The sequence below is a fragment of the Physella acuta genome, unplaced genomic scaffold (genome assembly GCF_028476545.2).
Source record: "Physella acuta isolate Inbredline_101_S28 unplaced genomic scaffold, ASM2847654v3 ptg000385l, whole genome shotgun sequence".
In the NCBI taxonomy this organism is placed as follows: domain Eukaryota; kingdom Metazoa; phylum Mollusca; class Gastropoda; family Physidae; genus Physella; species Physella acuta.
In genome coordinates, this window is record NW_026731904.1 from 127,335 (window position 1) to 152,378 (window position 25,044).

A 25,044-nucleotide genomic window follows, 5' to 3' on the forward strand; every position below is an offset into this window, starting at 1 on the left:
GGGCGGTTAGGGGTGTGAGGGTTAGGGTTGGGGGTGTTAGGATTGTGAGGGTTAGGTTTCTAGGATCAGGGTTGGGGGTGTGATAGGTGTTAGGATTGTGAGGGTTAGGTTTGTGTGTTTAAGTTTACAAGTGTCACATGAAACTTTCATCAAAGTAAAGTAGAGATTTATAGGCAAATAAACTATTAAATGTGTAATGAATGGTGTATGCAATAATATCCCTAACAGAAGAGGATTTGAATGAACTTGAAGAGGTACTTGCTTCTCTAACAGCCTCAGATATAAGAACTCTAGCCAAGCTATACCATGTCAGGCCAAACCTGAGCAACAAAAAACAGTTGCTGGAAGAACTCATGAGGAAATGCAAACAGAATACTTTCATGAGCATGTTTGGCTCCAAATCTGGAGGAGTAGCTACAGTCATGCTGGCAAGGTTAGCAAACACATTGACCAGCCTGACCAACACATTGACCAACACATTGACCAGCCTGACCAACACATTGACCAACACATTGACCAACACATTGACCAATACATTGACCAACACATTGACCAACACATTGTCCAACACATTGTCCAACACATTGTCCAACACATTGTCCAACACATCGACCAACACATCGACCAGCCTGACCAACACATTGACCAGCCTGACCAACACATTGAGCAGCCTGACCAACACATTGACCAACACATTGACCAGCCTAACCATATATACCAACCACTTTGCCCTGTCTTCTCAGAGCCAAAAAGTTTTTACAAGGGGTTTACAAGCTGAGTCTAGAGCCAAGAAAACTTTTTCTTAGAGTTCTCTTGTTGTCCTCGCTGGCTAGCACTGGTGGACACACAGCAGAGACTAATGGTCAAGCTCAGCTGTAAGTTTCAAGCTACATTAAGGTGTGTCTTGTTGTGCTTAGACAATCATTAAGGTGTGTCTTGTCCTTAGACAGCCCATCTAGATTTGTCTCACTTTTGAAAGCCCATCAATATTGTTTATTGAAAAAGATATACTCAAATATACTGAACTCAAATTACTGAACTCATGGGCAAAAGCTTGATAAACATGAGACCTTATCTTTAGCTTGGTAGGTGTAACTATCCATTCTTTGTTATTGGCGTAATCTTTAGCTTGGTAGGTGAAACTATCCAAACTTCGCTATTGACTTAATCTTTAGCTTGGTAGGTGAAACTATTCAAACTTTGCTATTGACGTAATCTTTAGCTTGGTAAGTGAAACTATCCAAACTTCGCTATTGACTTGATCTTTAGCTTGGTAGGTGAAACTATCCAAACTTCGCTATTCACTTGATCTTTTGCTTGGTAGGTGAAACTATCCAAACTTCGCTATTGACTTGATCTTTAGCTTGGTAGGTGAAACTATCCAAACTTCGCTATTGACTTGATCTTTAGCTTCGTTGGTGAAACTATCCAAACTTCGCTATTGACGTAATCTTAAGCTTGGTAGGTGAAACTATCCAAACTTCGCTATTGACTTTATCTTTAGCTTGGTAGGTGAAACTATCCAAACTTCGCTATTGACTTGATCTTTAGCTTGGTAGGTGAAACTATCCAAACTTCGCTATTGACTTTATCTTTAGCTTGGTAGGTGAAACTATCCAAACTTCACTATTGACTTGATCTTTAGCTTGGTAGTTGAAACTATCCAAACTTCGCTTTTGACTTGATCTTTAGCTTGGTAGGTGAAACTATTCAAACTTTGCTATTGACGTAATCTTTAGCTTGGTAAGTGAAACTGAAACTATCCAAACTTTGCTATTGACTTGATCTTTAGCTTGGTAGGTGAAACTATCCAAACTTCGCTATTGACTTAATCTTTAGCTTGGTAGGTGAAACTATCCAAACTTCGCTATTGACTTGATCTTTAGCTTGGTAGGTGAAACTATCCAAACTTTGCTATTGACTTGATCTTTTGCTTGGTAGGTGAAACTATCCAAACTTCGCTATTTACGTAATCTTTAGCTTGGTAGGTGAAACTATCCAAACTTTGCTATTGACTTGATCTTTGTTTCAGATTTCAGATGTTTATGGTCAACATGGGTAAAGCTGTCTACCCTTCCTACACTATTGACAAACTTCAGAACATATTTCAAGGGAGAGAAGATGTTGTCAGGTCATTGTGATGTTAGGGTTAGGGTTACGTTTGTATTTGAGATGGTCCTAACTTTTTAGCAGAACTATATCCATCTCTTAGATTTAAAACCATGTTAAAATCCTAGCAGAACTATATCCATCTCTTAGATTTAAAACCATGTCAAAATCCTAGCAGAACTATATCCATCTTTTAGATTTAAAACCATGTCAAAATCCTAGCAGAACTATATCCATCTTTTAGATTTAAAACCATGTCAAAATTCTAGCACTTAACATTTCAGATTGGAAAAAGCACTGCAATTAGAATTTGAATTGCTGAGCTGCACCCAAAAGGGCCATTGGGATAAGGCCTTTGAGATCTTTCAAAAAGTTGAAGCAGATTGGCAAGCTCTAGAGCACCTTGAGGAGGTTCATGTGTGAGTGTGCTGTCTTTCTTTTCATCAAAGTTCAATACAAGCAACAAGTTCAATACATTAACAGCATTCCTATTGTAAGCTGCATTATTTTCAATGGAGAAAAAACAATCTAGCTTTACTTAGTGTACATTCAGATATTTCACATTTTGTTGGTGCAGTTGTTGCTTGTCGATTCAAATGTTGGTGAAGACATTGAGGCAGACATATTATTAATATTGAGGATTTTGTTATTGAAAATGTTTGTTACTGATGCAGACATTGTTAATGTTAATGCAGAGGAACTGTAATTGCAGATGGAATGTCAAGCTCCCAGATTTCCTGCGATCCTTCACAGCATCATCTGTGTTGAACCGGCTGCTTAGCCTGAGTGTAGAAACCCTCCAGAGACGCAAGCAATACACCCAGGCTGTGTCTGTACTCAAGCAGCTCTTGTCCCAGTCCACTTACAACACCAGCCACAGGGGATATTGGTGGGAGAGACTAGCATTAAACTTGGATGTTCATCTCAAGTTACCACTACAGGTCCCTTTTTTTTTCTCTAACATTTTTTTTCTAGTCACTTCTTGTGGGTTAACACAACCATCACAACCTGACCTTTTAGCGTGACATTTTTGTCCCTAACCTTACAACTTTACATATTTGAATCTGACCTTTTAGCGTGACATTTTTGTCCCTAACCTTACAATTTTACATATTTGAATCTGACCTTTTAGCGTGACATTTTTGTCCCTAACCTTACAACTTTACATATTTGAATCTGACCTTTTAGCGTGACATTTTTGTCCCTAACCTTACAACTTTACATATTTGAATCTGACCTTTTAGCGTGACATTTTTGTCCCTAACCTTACAACTTTACATATTTGAATCTGACCTTTTAGCGTGACATTTTTGTCCCTAACCTTACAACTTTACATATTTGAATCTGACCTTTTAGCGTGACATTTTGGTCCCTAACCTTACAACTTTACATATTTGAATCTGACCTTTTAGCGTGACATTTTTGTCCCTAACCTTACAATTTTACATATTTAAACCTGACCTTTTAGCGTGACATTTTGGTCCCTAACCTTACAATTTTACATATTTGAATCTGACCTTTTAGCGTGACATTTTTGTCCCTAACCTTACAATTTTACATATTTAAACCTGACCTTTTAGCGTGACATTTTTGTCCCTAACCTTACAATTTTACATATTTAAACCTGACCTTTTAGCGTGACATTTTTGTCCCTAACCTTACAACTTTACATATTTGAATCTGACCTTTTAGCGTGACATTTTGGTCCCTAACCTTACAACTTTACATATTTGAATCTGACCTTTTAGCGTGACATTTTTGTCCCTAACCTTACAATTTTACATATTTAAACCTGACCTTTTAGCGTGACATTTTTGTCCCTAACCTTACAACTTTACATATTTGAATCTGACCTTTTAGCGTGACATTTTGGTCCCTAACCTTACAACTTTACATATTTGAATCTGACCTTTTAGCGTGACATTTTTGTCCCTAACCTTACAATTTTACATATTTAAACCTGACCTTTTAGCGTGACATTTTGGTCCCTTACCTTACAACTTTACATATTTGAATCTGACCTTTTTTGTCCCTTACCTTACAATTTTACATATTTGAATCTGACCTTTAGCGTGACATTTTTGTCCCTAACCTTACAACTTTACATATTTGAACCTGACCTTTTAGCTTTACATATATACTGTTGACCATAACAGCTCCACATATTTGCCCCAGACCTTACAGAAAATAAAACTAATTAGCTTACTATAATAAAAAGCCAAAATACATAGAAGATTTCTATTAGCATTGAGGTCAAAATTATTTATTTTGGGCTCATTCATTTAGAAAGTATATTTCCTAACACTATTTATCCAACGTTATTTTTTTTTCCTAGCTAGGTGTCATCCTGGCCATTTTAAGATTAACAGAATCACATGTGTTTATTCTAGTTCACTTATTGTCAGATGTTTTACATTCAATAATGCTTACATATTTTACAATTGCATGCTGTAAAATTTATAAGTTTACAGATCTTAAGGTAAAAATTAAATAATAACTTTAAAAAATTATAACATGTGGAAAATTATTAATTCATACTACAGAAATATTGGTGATTTAAAACATAGTTTGTGTTAAATTTAATAAAATAAGATGTTTTACATACTTTTTTAATTACCTTTGGTATTTGCTTTCTCTATATTTAAAATTATTGATTCAGTTCAGATTGTTTTTAAATCCAACATATTATTAAATTTGTGAATTAAAATCTAGTTCTAATCTAACCTTAACATTAAATCCAACTCAGAAGCCCAATTTAACTCTAATATAACTGACGAGCTGACCCACACCGTAGCATACGCCACTATTTAGTTTAATTCCTATTTTTAGTAATTAATAATTTGTGAATTCAACACTACCAATGCTGTGACTGAAAATATTTTGCTTTAAAACACTATCAGTAGCCAGTAAAGGACAATAATCCTCACCCTCACTTTCCACTCCTCTCCTCAGGAAAACTAAATTTGATTGATGTTTTCTCTGTGTCCTAGTTGCTGTTCAATTTTTAAAATATATTTTGAGTTAAAGTAAAAGTTTACCACTACCTTTCTATGAGGCTTATTTTGATCTTTATATCACCAGCAAAGTGGAAACACAGGCACTTTATATCTAATGCCTGAAATGGATAGTCAAACTTTGAAATACATCATAATTCGATCATATATTTCATACATTTCTTAGTCTATAGAATACTAAATAACAAAGAGGCAGAGTGTAGAATACACTTTCTTGCTAGAACATCTTTGTTAGGATTAGAAAGAAAATGAAGTGCAATTCAAAATGTCATTCTAGCCTTCCTTCTTCTCCAAGTAAAGATTTCCTGTTGTTCATTTTTGTATTTTTTCTTTCATTTTTTGACTGCTTGTTACTAAAAACCAATTTACAGTCTGGGCATTTAACACTTAACCTAAGCAGGTCTTGTCATTCTTGTCATAATGCCAAGGTATGTTATGTAAGGCCTTGGAAAAGTATATAACAATGCTGATATTTCATACCTTGCCTAAAAACAACATAGATTGTATATATTGTCTAGGTATTCTATAGAATGCCAGGTTTTCATATTGCTGGTAAGATATACAACCACCTGTCTTGTTTCAATTGACTGTGAATAAAAAAACCACTATCATAATGTGACCTACTTAGGTCTTTTTAATAGTTTAAATTCAATTAAACTCAATTGGCCTTGAGCTCCCTTTTATTAAACGATGTCATTTTCTTTCAAACCCATGGGAAGGTGTTCACAATTTTTATTAAACGATGTCATTTTCTTTCACACCCATGGAAAGGTGTTCACAATTTTTATTTAACGACGTCATTTTCTTTCACACCCATGAGAAGGTGTTCACAACTGTGCTCGTGATACTTGTGTAAAAATATTGCTAAGCCCTGACCCTAACCCAAGCTAACAATATTACTAATTTCCATTTCTCAATGACCTTCAGAATTTGATAGTTTTTTACCTAATTCTCCTAAAGTATATTTCATTTCTATAAGTTTTCTTTAAAACAAAATGAGCAGTTTTGTCACAAACTTCTATATTTCTATAGCCTGATTGCTCTAAAAGTGTTATCCCCTTACTGTAATAAAAGATTATAAAAGAAAGTTTACGGGAGATCACTCCCATTTTTTTTATAGATTTTTTCAAAGATAAAAATCGGATTAGAATTCAACCCTTAATTAACGTAATAATATAAACAAGGTGATCCCACTGCAGGTTTTTCTTCCACAAACAGACAAACTTTTCCACCACATACAAACACAGACTAAAACATTTATGATTTAGTCATGTGTTTGTGTAATGTGTTTTAGTCACTAGAAGATCTGAAACATGTCTGATTTAGTCATGTGTTTGTGTAATGTGTTTTAGTCACTAGAAGATCTAAAAATTGTCTGATTTAGTCATGTGTTTGTGTAATGTGTTTTAAACACTAGAAGATCTAAAACATGTCTGATTTAGTCATGTGTTTGTGTAATGTGTTTTAGTCACTAGAAGATCTAAAACATGTCTGATTTAGTCATGTGTTTCTGTAATGTGTTTTAGTCACTAGAAGATCTAAAACATGTCTGATTTAGTCATGTGTTTGTGTAATGTGTTTTAGTCACTAGAAGATCTAAATCATGTCTGATTTAGTCATGTGTTTGTGTAATGTGTTTTAGTCACTAGAAGATCTAAAACATGTCTGATTTAGTCATGTGTTTGTGTAATGTGTTTTAGTCACTAGAAGATCTAAAACATGTCTTATTTAGTCATGTGTTTGTGTAATGTGTTTTAGTCACTAGAAGATCTAAACCATGTCTGATTTAGTCATGTGTTTGTGTAATGTGTTTTAGTCACTCAAAGATCTAAAACATGTCTGATTTAGTCATGTGTTTCTGTAATGTGTTTTAGTCACTAGAAGATCTAAACCATGTCTTATTTAGTCATGTGTTTGTGTAATGTGTTTTAGTCACTAGAAGATCTAAAACATGTCTGATTTAGTCATGTGTTTGTGTAATGTGTTTTAGTCACTAGAAGATCTAAAACATGTCTGATTTAGTCATGTGTTTGTGTAATGTGTTTTAGTCACTAGAAGATCTAAAACATGTCTGAACGAGCCGGCCCGCGGCATAACATACGCCGCTATTTAGTTGTTTCTAATTTTCAATAATTCATAATTTGTGAATTCGACAGTACCAACGCTGACACTGAAAATATTTCTTTAAAACACTATAAGTAGCTCGTTAAGGACCATAACCCCCCCCCTTCCTTCCCTCCCCCCTTCTCCCCCCCCCCTATGTTTAAAATCGTTGGCTCTGCTTGTAAACATTTAGAGTGAACACAGCTCACTAAAACCATGTAGGGGTGGGGAGGTAGGGAGAGCGTTTGCAGCTTGTTTTCTAACGGCTCGAAGAAGAGAATTATATATATAGATATAAGATTAGTCATGTGTTTGTGTAATGTGTTTTAGTCACTAGAAGATCTAAAACATGTCTGAATTAGTCATGTGTTTCTGTAATGTGTTTTAGTCACTAGAAGATCTAAAACATGTCTGAATTAGTCATGTGTTTGTGTAATGTGTTTTAGTCACTAGAAGATCTAAACCATGTCTGATTTAGTCATGTGTGTGTTTAATGTGTTTTAGTCACTAGAAGATCTAAAACATGTCTGAATTAGTCATGTGTTTGTGTAATGTGTTTTAGTCACTAGAAGATCTAAAACATGTCTGATTTAGTCATGTGTGTGTTTAATGTGTTTTAGTCACTAGAAGATCTAACCCATGTCTGATTTAGTCATGTGTGTGTTTAATGTGTTTTAGTCACTAGAAGATCTAACCCATGTCTGAATTAGTCATGTGTGTGTTTAATGTGTTTTAGTCACTAGAAGATCGAAAACATGTCTGATTTAGTCATGTGTTTGTGTAATGTGTTTTTAGTCACTAGAAGATCTAAAACATGTCTGATTTAGTCATGTGTTTGTGTAATGTGTTTTAGTCACTAGAAGATCTAAAACATGTCTGATTTAGTCATGTGTTTCTGTAATGTGTTTTAGTCACTAGAAGATCTAAAACATGTCTGATTTAGTCATGTGTTTGTGTAATGTGTTTTAGTCACTAGAAGATCTGAAACATGTCTGATTTAGTCATGTGTTTGTGTAATGTGTTTTAGTCACTAGAAGATCTAAAACATGTCTGATTTAGTCATGTGTTTGTGTAATGTGTTTTAGTCACTAGGAGATCTAAAACAATTCTGATTTAGTCATGTGTTTGTGTAATGTGTTTTAGTCACTAGGAGATCTAAAACAATTCTGATTTAGTCATGTGTTTGTGTAATGTGTTTTAGTCACTAGAAGATCTAAACCATGTCTGATTTAGTCATGTGTTTCTGTAATGTGTTTTAGTCACTAGAAGATCTAAACCATGTCTGATTTAGTCATGTGTTTCTGTAATGTGTTTTAGTCACTAGAAGATCTAAACCATGTCTGATTTAGTCATGTGTTTGTGTAATGTGTTTTAGTCACTTGAAGATCTAAAACATGTCTGAATTAGTCATGTGTTTGTGTAATGTGTTTTAGTCACTAGAAGATCTAAAACATGTCTGATTTAGTCATGTGTTTCTGTAATGTGTTTTAGTCACTAGAAGATCTAAAACATGTCTGATTTAGTCATGTGTTTGTGTAATGTGTTTTAGTCACTAGAAGATCTAAAACATGTCTGATTTAGTCATGTGTTTCTGTAATGTGTTTTAGTCACTAGAAGATCTAAAACATGTCTGATTTAGTCATGTGTTTGTGTAATGTGTTTTAGTCACTAGAAGATCTAAAACATGTCTGATTTAGTCATGTGTTTGTGTAATGTGTTTTAGTCACTAGAAGATCTAAAACATGTCTGATTTAGTCATGTGTTTCTGTAATGTGTTTTAGTCACTAGAAGATCTAAAACATGTCTGATTTAGTCATGTGTGTGTTTAATGTGTTTTAGTCACTAGAAGATCTAACCCATGTCTGATTTAGTCATGTGTGTGTTTAATGTGTTTTAGTCACTAGAAGATCTAACCCATGTCTGAATTAGTCATGTGTGTGTTTAATGTGTTTTAGTCACTAGAAGATCGAAAACATGTCTGATTTAGTCATGTGTTTGTGTAATGTGTTTTTAGTCACTAGAAGATCTAAAACATGTCTGATTTAGTCATGTGTTTGTGTAATGTGTTTTAGTCACTAGAAGATCTAAAACATGTCTGATTTAGTCATGTGTTTCTGTAATGTGTTTTAGTCACTAGAAGATCTAAAACATGTCTGATTTAGTCATGTGTTTGTGTAATGTGTTTTAGTCACTAGAAGATCTGAAACATGTCTGATTTAGTCATGTGTTTGTGTAATGTGTTTTAGTCACTAGAAGATCTAAAACATGTCTGATTTAGTCATGTGTTTGTGTAATGTGTTTTAGTCACTAGGAGATCTAAAACAATTCTGATTTAGTCATGTGTTTGTGTAATGTGTTTTAGTCACTAGGAGATCTAAAACAATTCTGATTTAGTCATGTGTTTGTGTAATGTGTTTTAGTCACTAGAAGATCTAAACCATGTCTGATTTAGTCATGTGTTTCTGTAATGTGTTTTAGTCACTAGAAGATCTAAACCATGTCTGATTTAGTCATGTGTTTCTGTAATGTGTTTTAGTCACTAGAAGATCTAAACCATGTCTGATTTAGTCATGTGTTTGTGTAATGTGTTTTAGTCACTAGAAGATCTAAAACATGTCTGAATTAGTCATGTGTTTGTGTAATGTGTTTTAGTCACTAGAAGATCTAAAACATGTCTGATTTAGTCATGTGTTTGTGTAATGTGTTTTAGTCACTAGAAGATCTAAAACATGTCTGATTTAGTCATGTGTTTGTGTAATGTGTTTTAGTCACTAGAAGATCTAAAACATGTCTGATTTAGTCATGTGTTTCTGTAATGTGTTTTAGTCACTAGAAGATCTAAAACATGTCTGATTTAGTCATGTGTTTGTGTAATGTGTTTTAGTCACTAGAAGATCTAAAACATGTCTGATTTAGTCATGTGTTTCTGTAATGTGTTTTAGTCACTAGAAGATCTAAAACATGTCTGATTTAGTCATGTGTTTCTGTAATGTGTTTTAGTCACTAGAAGATCTAAAACATGTCTGATTTAGTCATGTGTTTCTGTAATGTGTTTTAGTCACTAGAAGATCTAAAACATGTCTGATTTAGTCATGTGTTTGTGTAATGTGTTTTAGTCACTAGAAGATCTAAAACATGTCTGATTTAGTCATGTGTTTCTGTAATGTGTTTTAGTCACTAGAAGATCTAAAACATGTCTGATTTAGTCATGTGTTTGTGTAATGTGTTTTAGTCACTAGAAGATCTAAAACATGTCTGATTTAGTCATGTGTTTGTGTAATGTGTTTTAGTCACTAGAAGATCTAAAACATGTCTGATTTAGTCATGTGTTTCTGTAATGTGTTTTAGTCACTAGAAGATCTAAAACATGTCTGATTTAGTCATGTGTTTGTGTAATGTGTTTTAGTCACTAGAAGATCTAAAACATGTCTGATTTAGTCATGTGTTTGTGTAATGTGTTTTAGTCACTAGAAGATCTAAAACATGTCTGATTTAGTCATGTGTTTGTGTGTTTTAGTCACTAGAAGCTGTTGCTGATGGTCTGGCTGATGGGCATGTTGGTGTTGATCACAGACTGGCCCTATATGAGAGGGCAGAGGCCATATGTGGCAGGCACAAGTGGACAGACAAGATAAAAGAGTTTTCTCATGAGCCACTTATGGAGATTCCTAAAGTAAGGCTTTAGGTTAACTCACAGAGATGTATGCTATAAAATGTGGGGGTTTAGGTTAACTCACAGAGATGTATGCTATAAAATGTGGGGGTTTAGGTTAACTCACAGAGATGTATGCTATAAAATGTGGGGGGTTTAGGTTAACTCACAGAGATGTATGCTATAAAATGTGGGGGTTTAGGTTAACTCACAGAGATGTATGCTATAAAATGTGGGGGGTTTAGGTTAACTCACAGAGATGTATGCTATAAAATGTGGGGGTTTAGGTTAACTCACACTGATGTATGCTATGAAATGTGGGGCTTTAGGTTAACTCACAGAGATGTATGCTATAAAATGTGGGGGGTTTAGGTTAACTCACAGAGATGTATGCTATAAAATGTGGGGGTTTAGGTTAACTCACAGAGATGTATGCTATATAAACCATTTGACAACAATTATTGTGCTAGTGTTTGTACTTAAAATCACTTTGTGAGTTAGGTTTACAGTTTGTGTATAGGTTTGTAGTTAAAATCACTTTGTGAGTTAGGTTTACAGTTTGTGTATAGGTGAGTGAGAATTGTGTCTATTAACTGTTTTGGTTTACAGGTTTTCATTGAAGGTCGTGTGTTGCATGAAAATGTCAGTAGAAACGGAACAAAATTTCTCTCCAGCTGGGAAGGTCAAGGTCAAGACATGGTGGTATGTGGAGTAGAAGAATTGGTGCTGGAATATTACAAGAAAAATGGTTTCACTTCAGGTAGTTCAACCCACTTTAACCTTTTCACCGGCACTCATTACTATCCACCTACCCACTACTTTACTGTCCACCTACCCACTTTACTATCCACCTACCCACTACTTTACTGTCCACCTACCCACTTTACTATCCACCTACCCACTTTACTATCCACCTACCCACTTTACTATCCACCTACCCACTACTTTACTGTCCACCTACCCACTTTACTATCCACCTACCCACTTTACTATCCACCTACCCACTTTACTATCCACCTACCCACTACTTTACTATCCACCTACCCACTACTTTACTATCCACCTACCCACTTTACTATCCACCTACCCACTACTTTACTATCCACCTACCCACTTTACTATCCACCTACCCACTTTACTATCCACCTACCCACTTTACTATCCACCTACCCACTACTTTACTATCCACCTACCCACTTTACTATCCACCTACCCACTTTACTATCCACCTACCCACTCTACTATCCACCTACCCACTACTTTACTATCCACCTACCCACTACTTTACTATCCACCTACCCACTGATTTATTTACTTGCCTGTATCTCTCATGTGTATAATTTGTACTTGCAGGTGTACATGCTGAAGGTTCCATTTTGTCTGCACTCTTCATGTTATTTTTCTGGGACATTATCTACATGCCACTGCCAGATGCATTCCACAGTCCATTTCAGATGTTTCCATTGGACTTCTACACAGAATCCTTTTACCATAGGAGGAGTCTGGCTATAGAATCTAGACTCTCCCAAATTGAAAGCCTTACTGTTGAGGTGAGTATAGAATCTAGACTCTCCAAATTGAAAGCCTTACTGTTGAGGTGAGTATAGAATCTAGACTCTCCCAAATTGAAAGCCTTACTGTTGAGGTGAGTATAGAATCTAGACTCTCCCAAATTAAAAGCCTTACTGTTGAGGTGAAATCAGTTTTAAGTTTCCTAATAGCTTAGAACTGAAAGAAAGTTAAAGTAAAAGCAAGTTGCTCAGTGGTTCATTTCATTCTAAATGTAAACAAAAATGATATTCTACCTTGCAAGGAGAGGGCTATTAATATAAAGTGAGATGATTTCCTGTGTCATCAAGCCATTCTGTGTGTTGCGAAGTGAGTTTCAGTACGGGTCGATGCTGAAGGTTACGAACAATAGACGACGACTTCTAGACATCCTCACAAGACAACGACAAGACCAAGACTAACTTCCAACTATCTTCATAACAACGAAAACATTCTCTCTTACGTCACATCCTTATTTATTCACGCATTCATAATCTTTTATTAACACCACTACACACATACTCTCAAACCATCCACAACTTTATTAACTCCATTCAACTACACACATACTCTCAAACCATCCACAACTTTATTAACTCCATTGAACTACACACATACTCTCAAACTCATTCCATCCACTTAGGTCCATTCACAACACTGTGGTGGGTATCATATAGACACAAATATATTGTGTAGACTCAATATTTAGGATTTTAAAATCATGCCACAATGGAATAGTAAAGGATCTCAAACACTAAATGTGACAAAATCTAATTTTTCTCAAAAGTAGAGAACTGTGACAACTGTGGTCTTCATTTGTGAATGACGACTCATTTTTAGTTTTGTTTCAGGATCTTGAAAGAATGGCTGAAGAAACTTGGAGGGCACAGGAAGGCTGTCTTAACTGGGAGAGGCTTCAAGGTCTAGATTCTATCAAGGTATTAGAATAGCAATTATATACTTTTCTGATAGGCCTACCTTTCCATCTTTTAAAAAAAATGCAAACATTATATTAAAAAGCAAGCATGCAATTAACTGTAATTAATGACAAAAACCAGATAATATGTTGGGAACAAATCAGCAGCTTCTGGTGCATGTTTGATCAGTCAGTTTTTCTCCTTTAGCTGTTTGAGCTTTTCAAACCAGTAAAAACAGTCATTTCACATTTGTAAAAAATTCATAAAAAACGTTTTAATAACAAGCTTTTATGTAATGATGCACTAAAAAGTAGAAAATAAATTATAGACTACTATTTAAATAACTATAAAGAAAAGCGTGGGTCACTTTAGTATCTATTGGATACCTTTACTAATGTTAAGGAAGACACCCACGCTTTTCTTTATAGTTATTTAAATAGTAGTCTATAATTTATTTTCTACTTTTTAGTGCATCATTACATAAAAGCTTGTTATTAAAACGTTTTTTATGAATTTTTTTTTCAGTACTTTACATGTTTTATTTACAATAGAGTTACATGACTAAAAACCATTGCGCGCCTACTGAACATCACGTTCAGTAGGCGCGCAATGGTTTTTGAACGCAGCCATTACGTGATGGCGCAGCTATTGAAGGTGATGACGCATGTGGTGTGGTTGGCTAGACATGCCTACTAATTCGGTCCAAATTTTTATTAATTCATAAAAATTTAATTAGGCATCCAATTAAGTCAAATTTAGTTTCAGATTGCATTGTCTTCATGTCTTGACCCACGTGCCAAGTGTGAATCGTATCGGTCAAGTAGAACTGTCCGAATTTTCACTCCTGCGTTTCTATCTAGACAGACAGACTGTCGACGACAGAGGAAGTGAGTTAAATAAAAGCTTGTAAAAAGCAAAAGCAATAGGAAGATTTCACATTCATAACTTTTCAATTCACTTTAGATACATTTGAAAAAAATAGTGCTTATTTAGTCTTTTAAATCACAATAAATGTTCACATTGTTTCCATTCTATAATGATAAAACTTTTGTTACATATATTTTAGAGGGCATTGATTTTAAATTTTTTGTATTTAAAAAAAATACAATTACTTCCCCTGAATGAGATTGTCCAAACAATCTACTTTAAAAATGTGATGGATTGTTTGAACCCAACTGATGGGACAGTATGGTGCAGTGGTAGAGTGCTGATTTGTGCATGGTGCAGTGGTAGAATGCTCATTTGTGCATGGTGCAGTGGTAGAGTGCTGATTTGTGCATGGTGCAGTGGTAGAGTGCTGATTTGTGCATGGTGCAGTGGTAGAGTGCTGATTTGTGCATGGTGCAGTGGTAGAGTGCCCATCTGTTACCAAAAGCCTTGAGTGTAGAAGTCAAACTTGCATCTGTAGGATCTCCCTGTGTCCACACAACTCTTATAGTTAGGATCTCCCTGTGTCCACACAACTCTTATAGTTAGGATCTCCCTGTGTCCACACAACTCTTATAGTTAGGATCTCCCTGTGTCCACACAAGTCTTATAGTTAGGATCTCCCTGTGTCCACACAACTCTTATAGTTAGGATCTCCCTGTGTCCACACAACTCTTATAGTTAGGATCTCCCTGTGTCCACACAACTCTTATAGTTAGGATCTCCCTGTCCACACAACTCTTATAGTTAGGATCTCCCTGTCCACACAACTCTTATAGTTAGGATCTCCCTGTGTCCACACAACTCTTATAGTTAGGATCTCCCTGTCCACACAACTTTTATAGTTAGGATCTCCCTGTGTCCACACAACTCTTATAGTTAGGATCTCCCTGTCCACACAACTCTTATAGTTAGGATCTCCCTGTCCACACAACTTTTATAGTTAGGATCTCCCTGTCCACAAAACTCTTATAGTTAGGATCTCCCTGTCCACACAACTCTTATAGTTAGGATCTCCCTGTCCACACAACTCTTATAGTTAGGATCTCCCTGTCCACACAACTTTTATAGTTAGGATCTCCCTGTGTCCACCCCTCTTCTATAGTTAGGATCTCCCTGTCCACACAACTCTTATAGTTAGGATCTCCCTGTGTCCACACAACTCTTATAGTTAGGATCTCCCTGTGTCCACACAACTTTTATAGTTAGGATCTCCCTGTGTCCACACAACTCTTATAGTTAGGATCTCCCTGTCCACACAACTTTTATAGTTAGGATCTCCCTGTCCACACAACTCTTATAGTTAGCATCTCCCTGTCCACACAACTCTTATAGTTAGGATCTCCCTGTGTCCACACAACTCTTATAGTTAGGATATCCCTGTGTCCACCCCTCTTTTATAGTTAGGATCTCCCTGTGTCCACACAACTCTTATAGTTAGGATCTCCCTGTGTCCACACAACTCTTATAGTTAGGATCTCCCTGTGTCCACACAACTCTTATAGTTAGGATCTCCCTGTGTCCACACAACTCTTATAGTTAGGATCTCCCTGTGTCCACACAACTTTTATAGTTAGGATCTCCCTGTGTCCACCCCTCTTTTATAGCTAGGATCTCCCTGTCCACACAACTCTTATAGTTAGGATCTCCCTGTGTCCACACAACTTTTATAGTTAGGATCTCCCTGTGTCCACACAACTCTTATAGTTAGGATCTCCCTGTGTCCACACAACTCTTATAGTTAGGATCTCCCTGTGTCCACCCCTCTTTTATAGTTAGGATCTCCCTGTCCACACAACTCTTATAGTTAGGATCTCCCTGTGTCCACACAACTCTTATAGTTAGGATCTCCCTGTGTCCACCCCTCTTTTATAGTTAGGATCTCCCTGTCCACACAACTCTTATAGTTAGGATCTCCCTGTGTCCACACAACTCTTATAGTTAGGATCTCCCTGTGTCCACACAACTCTTATAGTTAGGATCTCCCTGTGTCCACCCCTCTTTTATAGTTAGGATCTCCCTGTCCACACAACTCTTATAGTTAGGATCTCCCTGTGTCCACCCCTCTTTTATAGTTAGGATCTCCCTGTCCACACAACTCTTATAGTTAGGATCTCCCTGTGTCCACCCCTCTTTTATAGTTAGGATCTCCCTGTCCACACAACTTTTATAGTTAGGATCTCCCTGTCCACACAACTCTTATAGTTAGGATCTCCCTGTGTCCACCCCTCTTCTATAGTTAGGATCTCCCTGTCCACACAACTCTTATAGTTAGGATCTCCCTGTCCACACAACTCTTATAGTTAGGATCTCCCTGTGTCCACCCCTCTTCTATAGTTAGGATCTCCCTGTGTCCACACAACTCTTATAGTTAGGATCTCCCTGTCCACACAACTCTTATAGTTAGGATCTCCCTGTGTCCACCCCTCTTCTATAGTTAGGATCTCCCTGTCCACACAACTCTTATAGTTAGGATCTCCCTGTGTCCACACAACTCTTATAGTTAGGATCTCCCTGTGTCCACACAACTCTTATAGTTAGGATCTCCCTGTGTCCACCCCTCTTTTATAGTTAGGATCTCCCTGTGTCCACACAACTCTTATAGTTAGGATCTCCCTGTCCACACAACTCTTATAGTTAGCATCTCCCTGTGTCCACACAACTCTTATAGTTAGGATATCCCTGTGTCCACCCCTCTTTTATAGTTAGGATCTCCCTGTGTCCACACAACTCTTATAGTTAGGATCTCCCTGTGTCCACACAACTCTTATAGTTAGGATCTCCCTGTGTCCACACAACTCTTACAGTTAGGGTCTCCCTGTGTCCACACATTTTTTATAGTTAGGATCTCCCTGTCCACAAAACTCTTATAGTTAGGATCTCCCTGTGTCCACACAACTCTTATAGTTAGGATATCCCTGTGTCCACCCCTCTTTTATAGTTAGGATCTCCCTGTGTCCACACAACTCTTATAGTTAGGATCTCCCTGTGTCCACACAACTCTTATAGTTAGGATCTCCCTGTGTCCACACAACTCTTACAGTTAGGGTCTCCCTGTGTCCACACATTTTTTATAGTTAGGATCTCCCTGTCCACAAAACTCTTATAGTTAGGATCTCCCTGTCCACACAACTCTTATAGTTAGGATCTCCCTGTGTCCACACAACTCTTATAGTTAGGATCTCCCTGTGTCCACACAACTCTTATAGTTAGGATCTCCCTGTGTCCACACAACTTTTATAGTTAGGATCTCCCTGTGTCCACACAACTCTTATAGTTAGGATCTCCCTGTGTCCACACAACTCTTATAGTTAGGATCTCCCTGTGTCCACACAACTTTTATAGTTAGGATCTCCCTGTGTCCACACAACTCTTATAGTTAGGATCTCCCTGTGTCCACACAACTCTTATAGTTAGGATCTCCCTGTGTCCACACAACTCTTATAGTTAGCATCTCCCTGTCCACACAACTCTTATAGTTAGGATCTCCCTGTCCACACAACTTTTATAGTTAGGATCTCCCTGTGTCCACCCCTCTTTTATAGTTAGGATCTCCCTGTCCACACAACTCTTATAGTTAGGATCTCCCTGTCCACACAACTTTTATAGTTAGGATCTCCCTGTGTCCACACAACTTTTATAGTTAGGATCTCCCTGTGTCCACCCCTCTTTTATAGTTAGGATCTCCCTGTGTCCACACAACTCTTATAGTTAGGATCTCCCTGTGTCCACCCCTCTTTTATAGTTAGGATCTCCCTGTCCACACAACTCTTATAGTTAGGATCTCCCTGTGTCCACACAACTTTTATAGTTAGGATCTCCCTGTGTCCACCCCTCTTTTATAGTAAGGATCTCCCTGTCCACACAACTCTTATAGTTAGGATCTCCCTGTCCACACAACTCTTATAGTTAGGATCTCCCTGTGTCCACACAACTTTTATAGTTAGGATCTCCCTGTGTCCACACAACTCTTATAGTTAGGATCTCCCTGTGTCCACACAACTCTTATAGTTAGGATCTCCCTGTGTCCACACAACTCTTATAGTTAGCATCTCCCTGTCCACACAACTCTTATAGTTAGGATCTCCCTGTCCACACAACTTTTATAGTTAGGATCTCCCTGTGTCCACCCCTCTTTTATAGTTAGGATCTCCCTGTCCACACAACTCTTATAGTTAGGATCTCCCTGTCCACACAACTTTTATAGTTAGGATCTCCCTGTGTCCACACAACTTTTATAGTTAGGATCTCCCTGTGTCCACCCCTCTTTTATAGTTAGGATCTCCCTGTGTCCACACAACTCTTATAGTTAGGATCTCCCTGTGTCCACCCCTCTTTTATAGTTAGGATCTCCCTGTCCACACAACTTTTATAGTTAGGATCTCCCTGTCCACACAACTCTTATAGTTAGGATCTCCCTGTGTCCACCCCTCTTTTATAGTTAGGATCTCCCTGTGTCCACCCCTCTTTTATAGTTAGGATCTCCCTGTGTCCACCCCTCTTTTATAGTTAGGATCTCCCTGTGTCCACCCCTCTTTTATAGTTAGGATATCCCTGTGTCCACCCCTCTTTTATAGTTAGGATCTCCCTGTGTCCACACAACTCTTATAGTTAGGATCTCCCTGTGTCCACACAACTCTTATAGTTAGGATCTCCCTGTCCACACAACTCTTATAGTTAGGATCTCCCTGTCCACACAACTCTTATAGTTAGGATCTCCCTGTGTCCACACAACTCTTATAGTTAGGATCTCCCTGTGTCCACACAACTCTTATAGTTAGGATCTCCCTGTGTCCACACAACTCTTATAGTTAGGATATCCCTGTGTCCACCCCTCTTCTATAGTTAGGATCTCCCTGTCCACACAACTCTTATAGTTAGGATCTCCCTGTGTCCACACAACTTTTATAGTTAGGATCTCCCTGTGTCCACACAACTCTTATAGTTAGGATCTCCATGTGTCCACACAACTCTTATAGTTAGGATCTCCCTGTGTCCACACAACTCTTATAGTTAGGATCTCCCTGTGTCCACCCCTCTTTTATAGTTAGGATCTCCCTGTGTCCACACAACTCTTATAGTTAGGATCTCCCTGTCCACACAACTCTTATAGTTAGCATCTCCCTGTGTCCACACAACTCTTATAGTTAGGATATCCCTGTGTCCACCCCTCTTTTATAGTTAGGATCTCCCTGTGTCCACACAACTCTTATAGTTAGGATCTCCCTGTGTCCACACAACTCTTATAGTTAGGATCTCCCTGTGTCCACACAACTCTTACAGTTAGGGTCTCCCTGTGTCCACACATTTTTTATAGTTAGGATCTCCCTGTCCACAAAACTCTTATAGTTAGGATCTCCCTGTGTCCACACAACTCTTATAGTTAGGATATCCCTGTGTCCACCCCTCTTTTATAGTTAGGATCTCCCTGTGTCCACACAACTCTTATAGTTAGGATCTCCCTGTGTCCACACAACTCTTATAGTTAGGATCTCCCTGTGTCCACACAACTCTTACAGTTAGGGTCTCCCTGTGTCCACACATTTTTTATAGTTAGGATCTCCCTGTCCACACAACTCTTATAGTTAGGATCTCCCTGTCCACACAACTCTTATAGTTAGGATCTCCCTGTGTCCACACAACTCTTATAGTTAGGATCTCCCTGTGTCCACACAACTCTTATAGTTAGGATCTCCCTGTGTCCACACAACTTTTATAGTTAGGATCTCCCTGTGTCCACACAACTCTTATAGTTAGGATCTCCCTGTCCACACAACTTTTATAGTTAGGATCTCCCTGTCCACACAACTCTTATAGTTAGGATCTCCCTGTGTCCACCCCTCTTTTATAGTTAGGATCTCCCTGTGTCCACCCCTCTTTTATAGTTAGGATCTCCCTGTGTCCACACAACTTTTATAGTTAGGATCTCCCTGTGTCCACCCCTCTTTTATAGTTAGGATCTCCCTGTGTCCACACAACTCTTATAGTTAGGATCTCCCTGTGTCCACCCCTCTTTTATAGTTAGGATCTCCCTGTGTCCACACAACTCTTATAGTTAGGATCTCCCTGTGTCCACACAACTCTTATAGTTAGGATCTCCCTGTCCACACAACTCTTATAGTTAGGATCTCCCTGTGTCCACACAACTCTTATAGTTAGGATCTCCCTGTGTCCACACAACTTTTATAGTTAGGATCTCCCTGTGTCCACACAACTCTTATAGTTAGGATCTCCCTGTGTCCACACAACTCTTATAGTTAGGATCTCCCTGTGTCCACACAACTCTTATAGTTAGGATCTCCCTGTGTCCACACAACTTTTATAGTTAGGATCTCCCTGTGTCCACCCCTCTTTTATAGTAAGGATCTCCCTGTCCACACAACTCTTATAGTTAGGATCTCCCTGTCCACACAACTCTTATAGTTAGGATCTCCCTGTGTCCACACAACTTTTATAGTTAGGATCTCCCTGTGTCCACACAACTCTTATAGTTAGGATCTCCCTGTGTCCACACAACTCTTATAGTTAGGATCTCCCTGTGTCCACACAACTCTTATAGTTAGGATCTCCCTGTGTCCACACAACTTTTATAGTTAGGATCTCCCTGTGTCCACACAACTCTTATAGTTAGGATCTCCCTGTGTCCACACAACTCTTATAGTTAGGATCTCCCTGTGTCCACACAACTCTTATAGTTAGCATCTCCCTGTCCACACAACTCTTATAGTTAGCATCTCCCTGTCCACACAACTCTTATAGTTAGGATCTCCCTGTCCACACAACTTTTATAGTTAGGATCTCCCTGTGTCCACACAACTTTTATAGTTAGGATCTCCCTGTGTCCACACAACTTTTATAGTTAGGATCTCCCTGTGTCCACCCCTCTTTTATAGTTAGGATCTCCCTGTGTCCACACAACTCTTATAGTTAGGATCTCCCTGTGTCCACACAACTCTTATAGTTAGCATCTCCCTGTCCACACAACTCTTATAGTTAGGATCTCCCTGTCCACACAACTTTTATAGTTAGGATCTCCCTGTGTCCACACAACTTTTATAGTTAGGATCTCCCTGTGTCCACCCCTCTTTTATAGTTAGGATCTCCCTGTGTCCACACAACTCTTATAGTTAGGATCTCCCTGTGTCCACCCCTCTTTTATAGTTAGGATCTCCCTGTCCACACAACTCTTATAGTTAGGATCTCCCTGTGTCCACACAACTTTTATAGTTAGGATCTCCCTGTGTCCACCCCTCTTTTATAGTAAGGATCTCCCTGTCCACACAACTCTTATAGTTAGGATCTCCCTGTCCACACAACTCTTATAGTTAGGATCTCCCTGTGTCCACACAACTTTTATAGTTAGGATCTCCCTGTGTCCACACAACTCTTATAGTTAGGATCTCCCTGTGTCCACACAACTCTTATAGTTAGGATCTCCCTGTGTCCACACAACTCTTATAGTTAGCATCTCCCTGTCCACACAACTCTTATAGTTAGGATCTCCCTGTCCACACAACTTTTATAGTTAGGATCTCCCTGTGTCCACACAACTCTTATAGTTAGCATCTCCCTGTCCACACAACTCTTATAGTTAGGATCTCCCTGTCCACCCCTCTTTTATAGTTAGGATCTCCCTGTGTCCACCCCTCTTTTATAGTTAGGATCTCCCTGTCCACACAACTCTTATAGTTAGGATCTCCCTGTCCACACAACTTTTATAGTTAGGATCTCCCTGTGTCCACACAACTTTTATAGTTAGGATCTCCCTGTGTCCACCCCTCTTTTATAGTTAGGATCTCCCTGTGTCCACACAACTCTTATAGTTAGGATCTCCCTGTGTCCACCCCTCTTTTATAGTTAGGATCTCCCTGTCCACACAACTTTTATAGTTAGGATCTCCCTGTCCACACAACTCTTATAGTTAGGATCTCCCTGTGTCCACCCCTCTTTTATAGTTAGGATCTCCCTGTGTCCACCCCTCTTTTATAGTTAGGATCTCCCTGTGTCCACCCCTCTTTTATAGTTAGGATCTCCCTGTGTCCACCCCTCTTTTATAGTTAGGATCTCCCTGTGTCCACACAACTCTTATAGTTAGGATCTCCCTGTGTCCACACAACTCTTATAGTTAGGATCTCCCTGTCCACACAACTCTTATAGTTAGGATCTCCCTGTCCACACAACTCTTATAGTTAGGATCTCCCTGTGTCCACCCCTCTTTTATAGTTAGGATCTCCCTGTCCACACAACTCTTATAGTTAGGATCTCCCTGTCCACACAACTTTTATAGTTAGGATCTCCCTGTCCACACAACTCTTATAGTTAGGATCTCCCTGTGTCCACCCCTCTTTTATAGTTAGGATCTCCCTGTGTCCACACAACTCTTATAGTTAGGATCTCCCTGTCCACACAACTCTTATAGTTAGCATCTCCCTGTCCACACAACTCTTATAGTTAGGATCTCCCTGTGTCCACCCCTCTTTTATAGTTAGGATCTCCCTGTGTCCACCCCTCTTTTATAGTTAGGATCTCCCTGTGTCCACACAACTCTTATAGTTAGGATCTCCCTGTGTCCACACAACTCTTATAGTTAGGATCTCCCTGTCCACACAACTCTTATAGTTAGGATCTCCCTGTGTCCACCCCTCTTTTATAGTTAGGATCTCCCTGTCCACACAACTCTTATAGTTAGGATCTCCCTGTCCACACAACTTTTATAGTTAGGATCTCCCTGTCCACACAACTCTTATAGTTAGGATCTCCCTGTGTCCACCCCTCTTTTATAGTTAGGATCTCCCTGTGTCCACCCCTCTTTTATAGTTAGGATCTCCCTGTGTCCACCCCTCTTTTATAGTTAGGATATCCCTGTGTCCACCCCTCTTTTATAGTTAGGATCTCCCTGTCCACACAACTCTTATAGTTAGGATCTCCCTGTGTCCACACAACTCTTATAGTTAGGATCTCCCTGTGTCCACACAACTCTTATAGTTAGGATCTCCCTGTCCACACAACTTTTATAGTTAGGATCTCCCTGTCCACACAACTCTTATAGTTAGGATCTCCCTGTGTCCACACAACTCTTATAGTTAGGATCTCCCTGTCCACACAACTCTTATAGTTAGGATCTCCCTGTCCACACAACTCTTATAGTTAGGATCTCCCTGTGTCCACACAACTCTTATAGTTAGGATCTCCCTGTCCACACAACTCTTATAGTTAGGATCTCCCTGTCCACACAACTCTTATAGTTAGGATCTCCCTGTGTCCACCCCTCTTTTATAGTTAGGATCTCCCTGTCCACACAACTTTTATAGTTAGGATCTCCCTGTGTCCACACAACTCTTATAGTTAGGATCTCCCTGTGTCCACACAACTCTTATAGTTAGGATCTCCCTGTCCACACAACTCTTATAGTTAGGATCTCCCTGTGTCCACACAACTCTTATAGTTAGGATCTCCCTGTGTCCACCCCTCTTTTATAGTTAGGATCTCCCTGTCCACACAACTTTTATAGTTAGGATCTCCCTGTCCACCCCTCTTTTATAGTTAGGATCTCCCTGTGTCCACACAACTCTTATAGTTAGGATCTCCCTGTGTCCACACAACTCTTATAGTTAGGATCTCCCTGTGTCCACCCCTCTTTTATAGTTAGGATCTCCCTGTCCACACAACTTTTATAGTTAGGATCTCCCTGTCCACCCCTCTTTTATAGTTAGGATCTCCCTGTGTCCACACAACTCTTATAGTTAGGATCTCCCTGTGTCCACACAACTCTTATAGTTAGGATCTCCCTGTGTCCACCCCTCTTTTATAGTTAGGATCTCCCTGTGTTCTTAACCCATTTAAAGGTATAGAACCCTTCACATTCACTGATTATTTCTCAATTGAAATAATAACATGATTTTTGTTTTCAACTTTATTTTATGTATGCTCAAAATCAGATTTTCACTCAAAAACCCCCAAATATTAATGACTATTTAATTAGCTGCACATCAGTTTGCCTTCAGTTCTTATATTTTTCATTTCCATGTGGCCTAAGGAAGTATTATGTCTGAGCTAGATGAGAATTGATCAACTTTGTACTGCAAATCTAAGTCAGGGGTCGGCAACCTTTTGAGACAGAAGAGCTAAAAGTTACAATTTTCAAAATTTCCCAGTATTTAAAGAGCCACTAACATTTTTTTCTTCAATATTTTGGTATTTGATAAGGATTAGGTTAATAAATTTGGAACTGAAGAGCCGCATCTTGACATCAAAAGAGCCACATGGGGCTCGTGAGCCGCAGATTGCCGACCCCTGAACTAGGTCACTGAATCCATGTTGTATATATTCGTCCAATTAGTTTATTTTTTTATTTTTTTTCTGGCCACAGTTTGTATGATGGGATTAAAATATTTTTCTGGCCACAGTTTGTATGATGGGATTAAAATATTTTTCTGGCCACAGTTTGTATGATGGGATTAAAATATTTTTCTGGCCACAGTTTGTATGATGGGATTAAAATATTTTTCTGGCCACAGTTTGTATGATGGGATTAAAATATTTTTCTGGCCACAGTTTGTATGATGGGATTAAAATATTTTTCTGGACATAGTTTGTATGATGGGATTAAAATATTTTTCTGGCCACAGTTTGTATGATGGGATTAAAATATTTTTCTGGCCACAGTTTGTATGATGGGATTAAAATATTTTTCTGGCCACAGTTTGTATGATGGGATTAAAATATTTTTCTGGCCACAGTTTGTAAGATGGGATTAAAATATTTTTCTGGCCAC

The 25,044-nt window shown here is 38.3% G+C and overlaps 1 protein-coding gene across 5 annotated transcripts in view; it reads left to right on the forward strand.

Annotated features, from left to right (window-relative positions):
* Positions 1–25,044, forward strand: part of LOC131942047 (fanconi-associated nuclease 1) — a 45,909-nt gene that overhangs the window by 14,694 nt on the left and 6,171 nt on the right. For 4 of the 5 annotated variants that reach the window (XR_009386701.1, XM_059301716.1, XM_059301718.1 and 1 more), the window contains exons 4-12: positions 229–433; positions 744–875; positions 2,033–2,131; positions 2,394–2,528; positions 2,822–3,050; positions 10,744–10,899; positions 11,488–11,638; positions 12,232–12,428; positions 13,278–13,364. Coding sequence is in view for 4 of the 5 variants with exons in the window: in XM_059301716.1 (XP_059157699.1) it covers positions 229–433; positions 744–875; positions 2,033–2,131; positions 2,394–2,528; positions 2,822–3,050; positions 10,744–10,899; positions 11,488–11,638; positions 12,232–12,428; positions 13,278–13,364 (1,391 nt within the window). In the remaining variant the exon portion in view is untranslated. The remainder of the gene's footprint in view (positions 1–228; positions 434–743; positions 876–2,032; positions 2,132–2,393; positions 2,529–2,821; positions 3,051–10,743; positions 10,900–11,487; positions 11,639–12,231; positions 12,429–13,277; positions 13,365–25,044) is intronic. The other variant, XM_059301717.1, reaches the window with a different exon arrangement.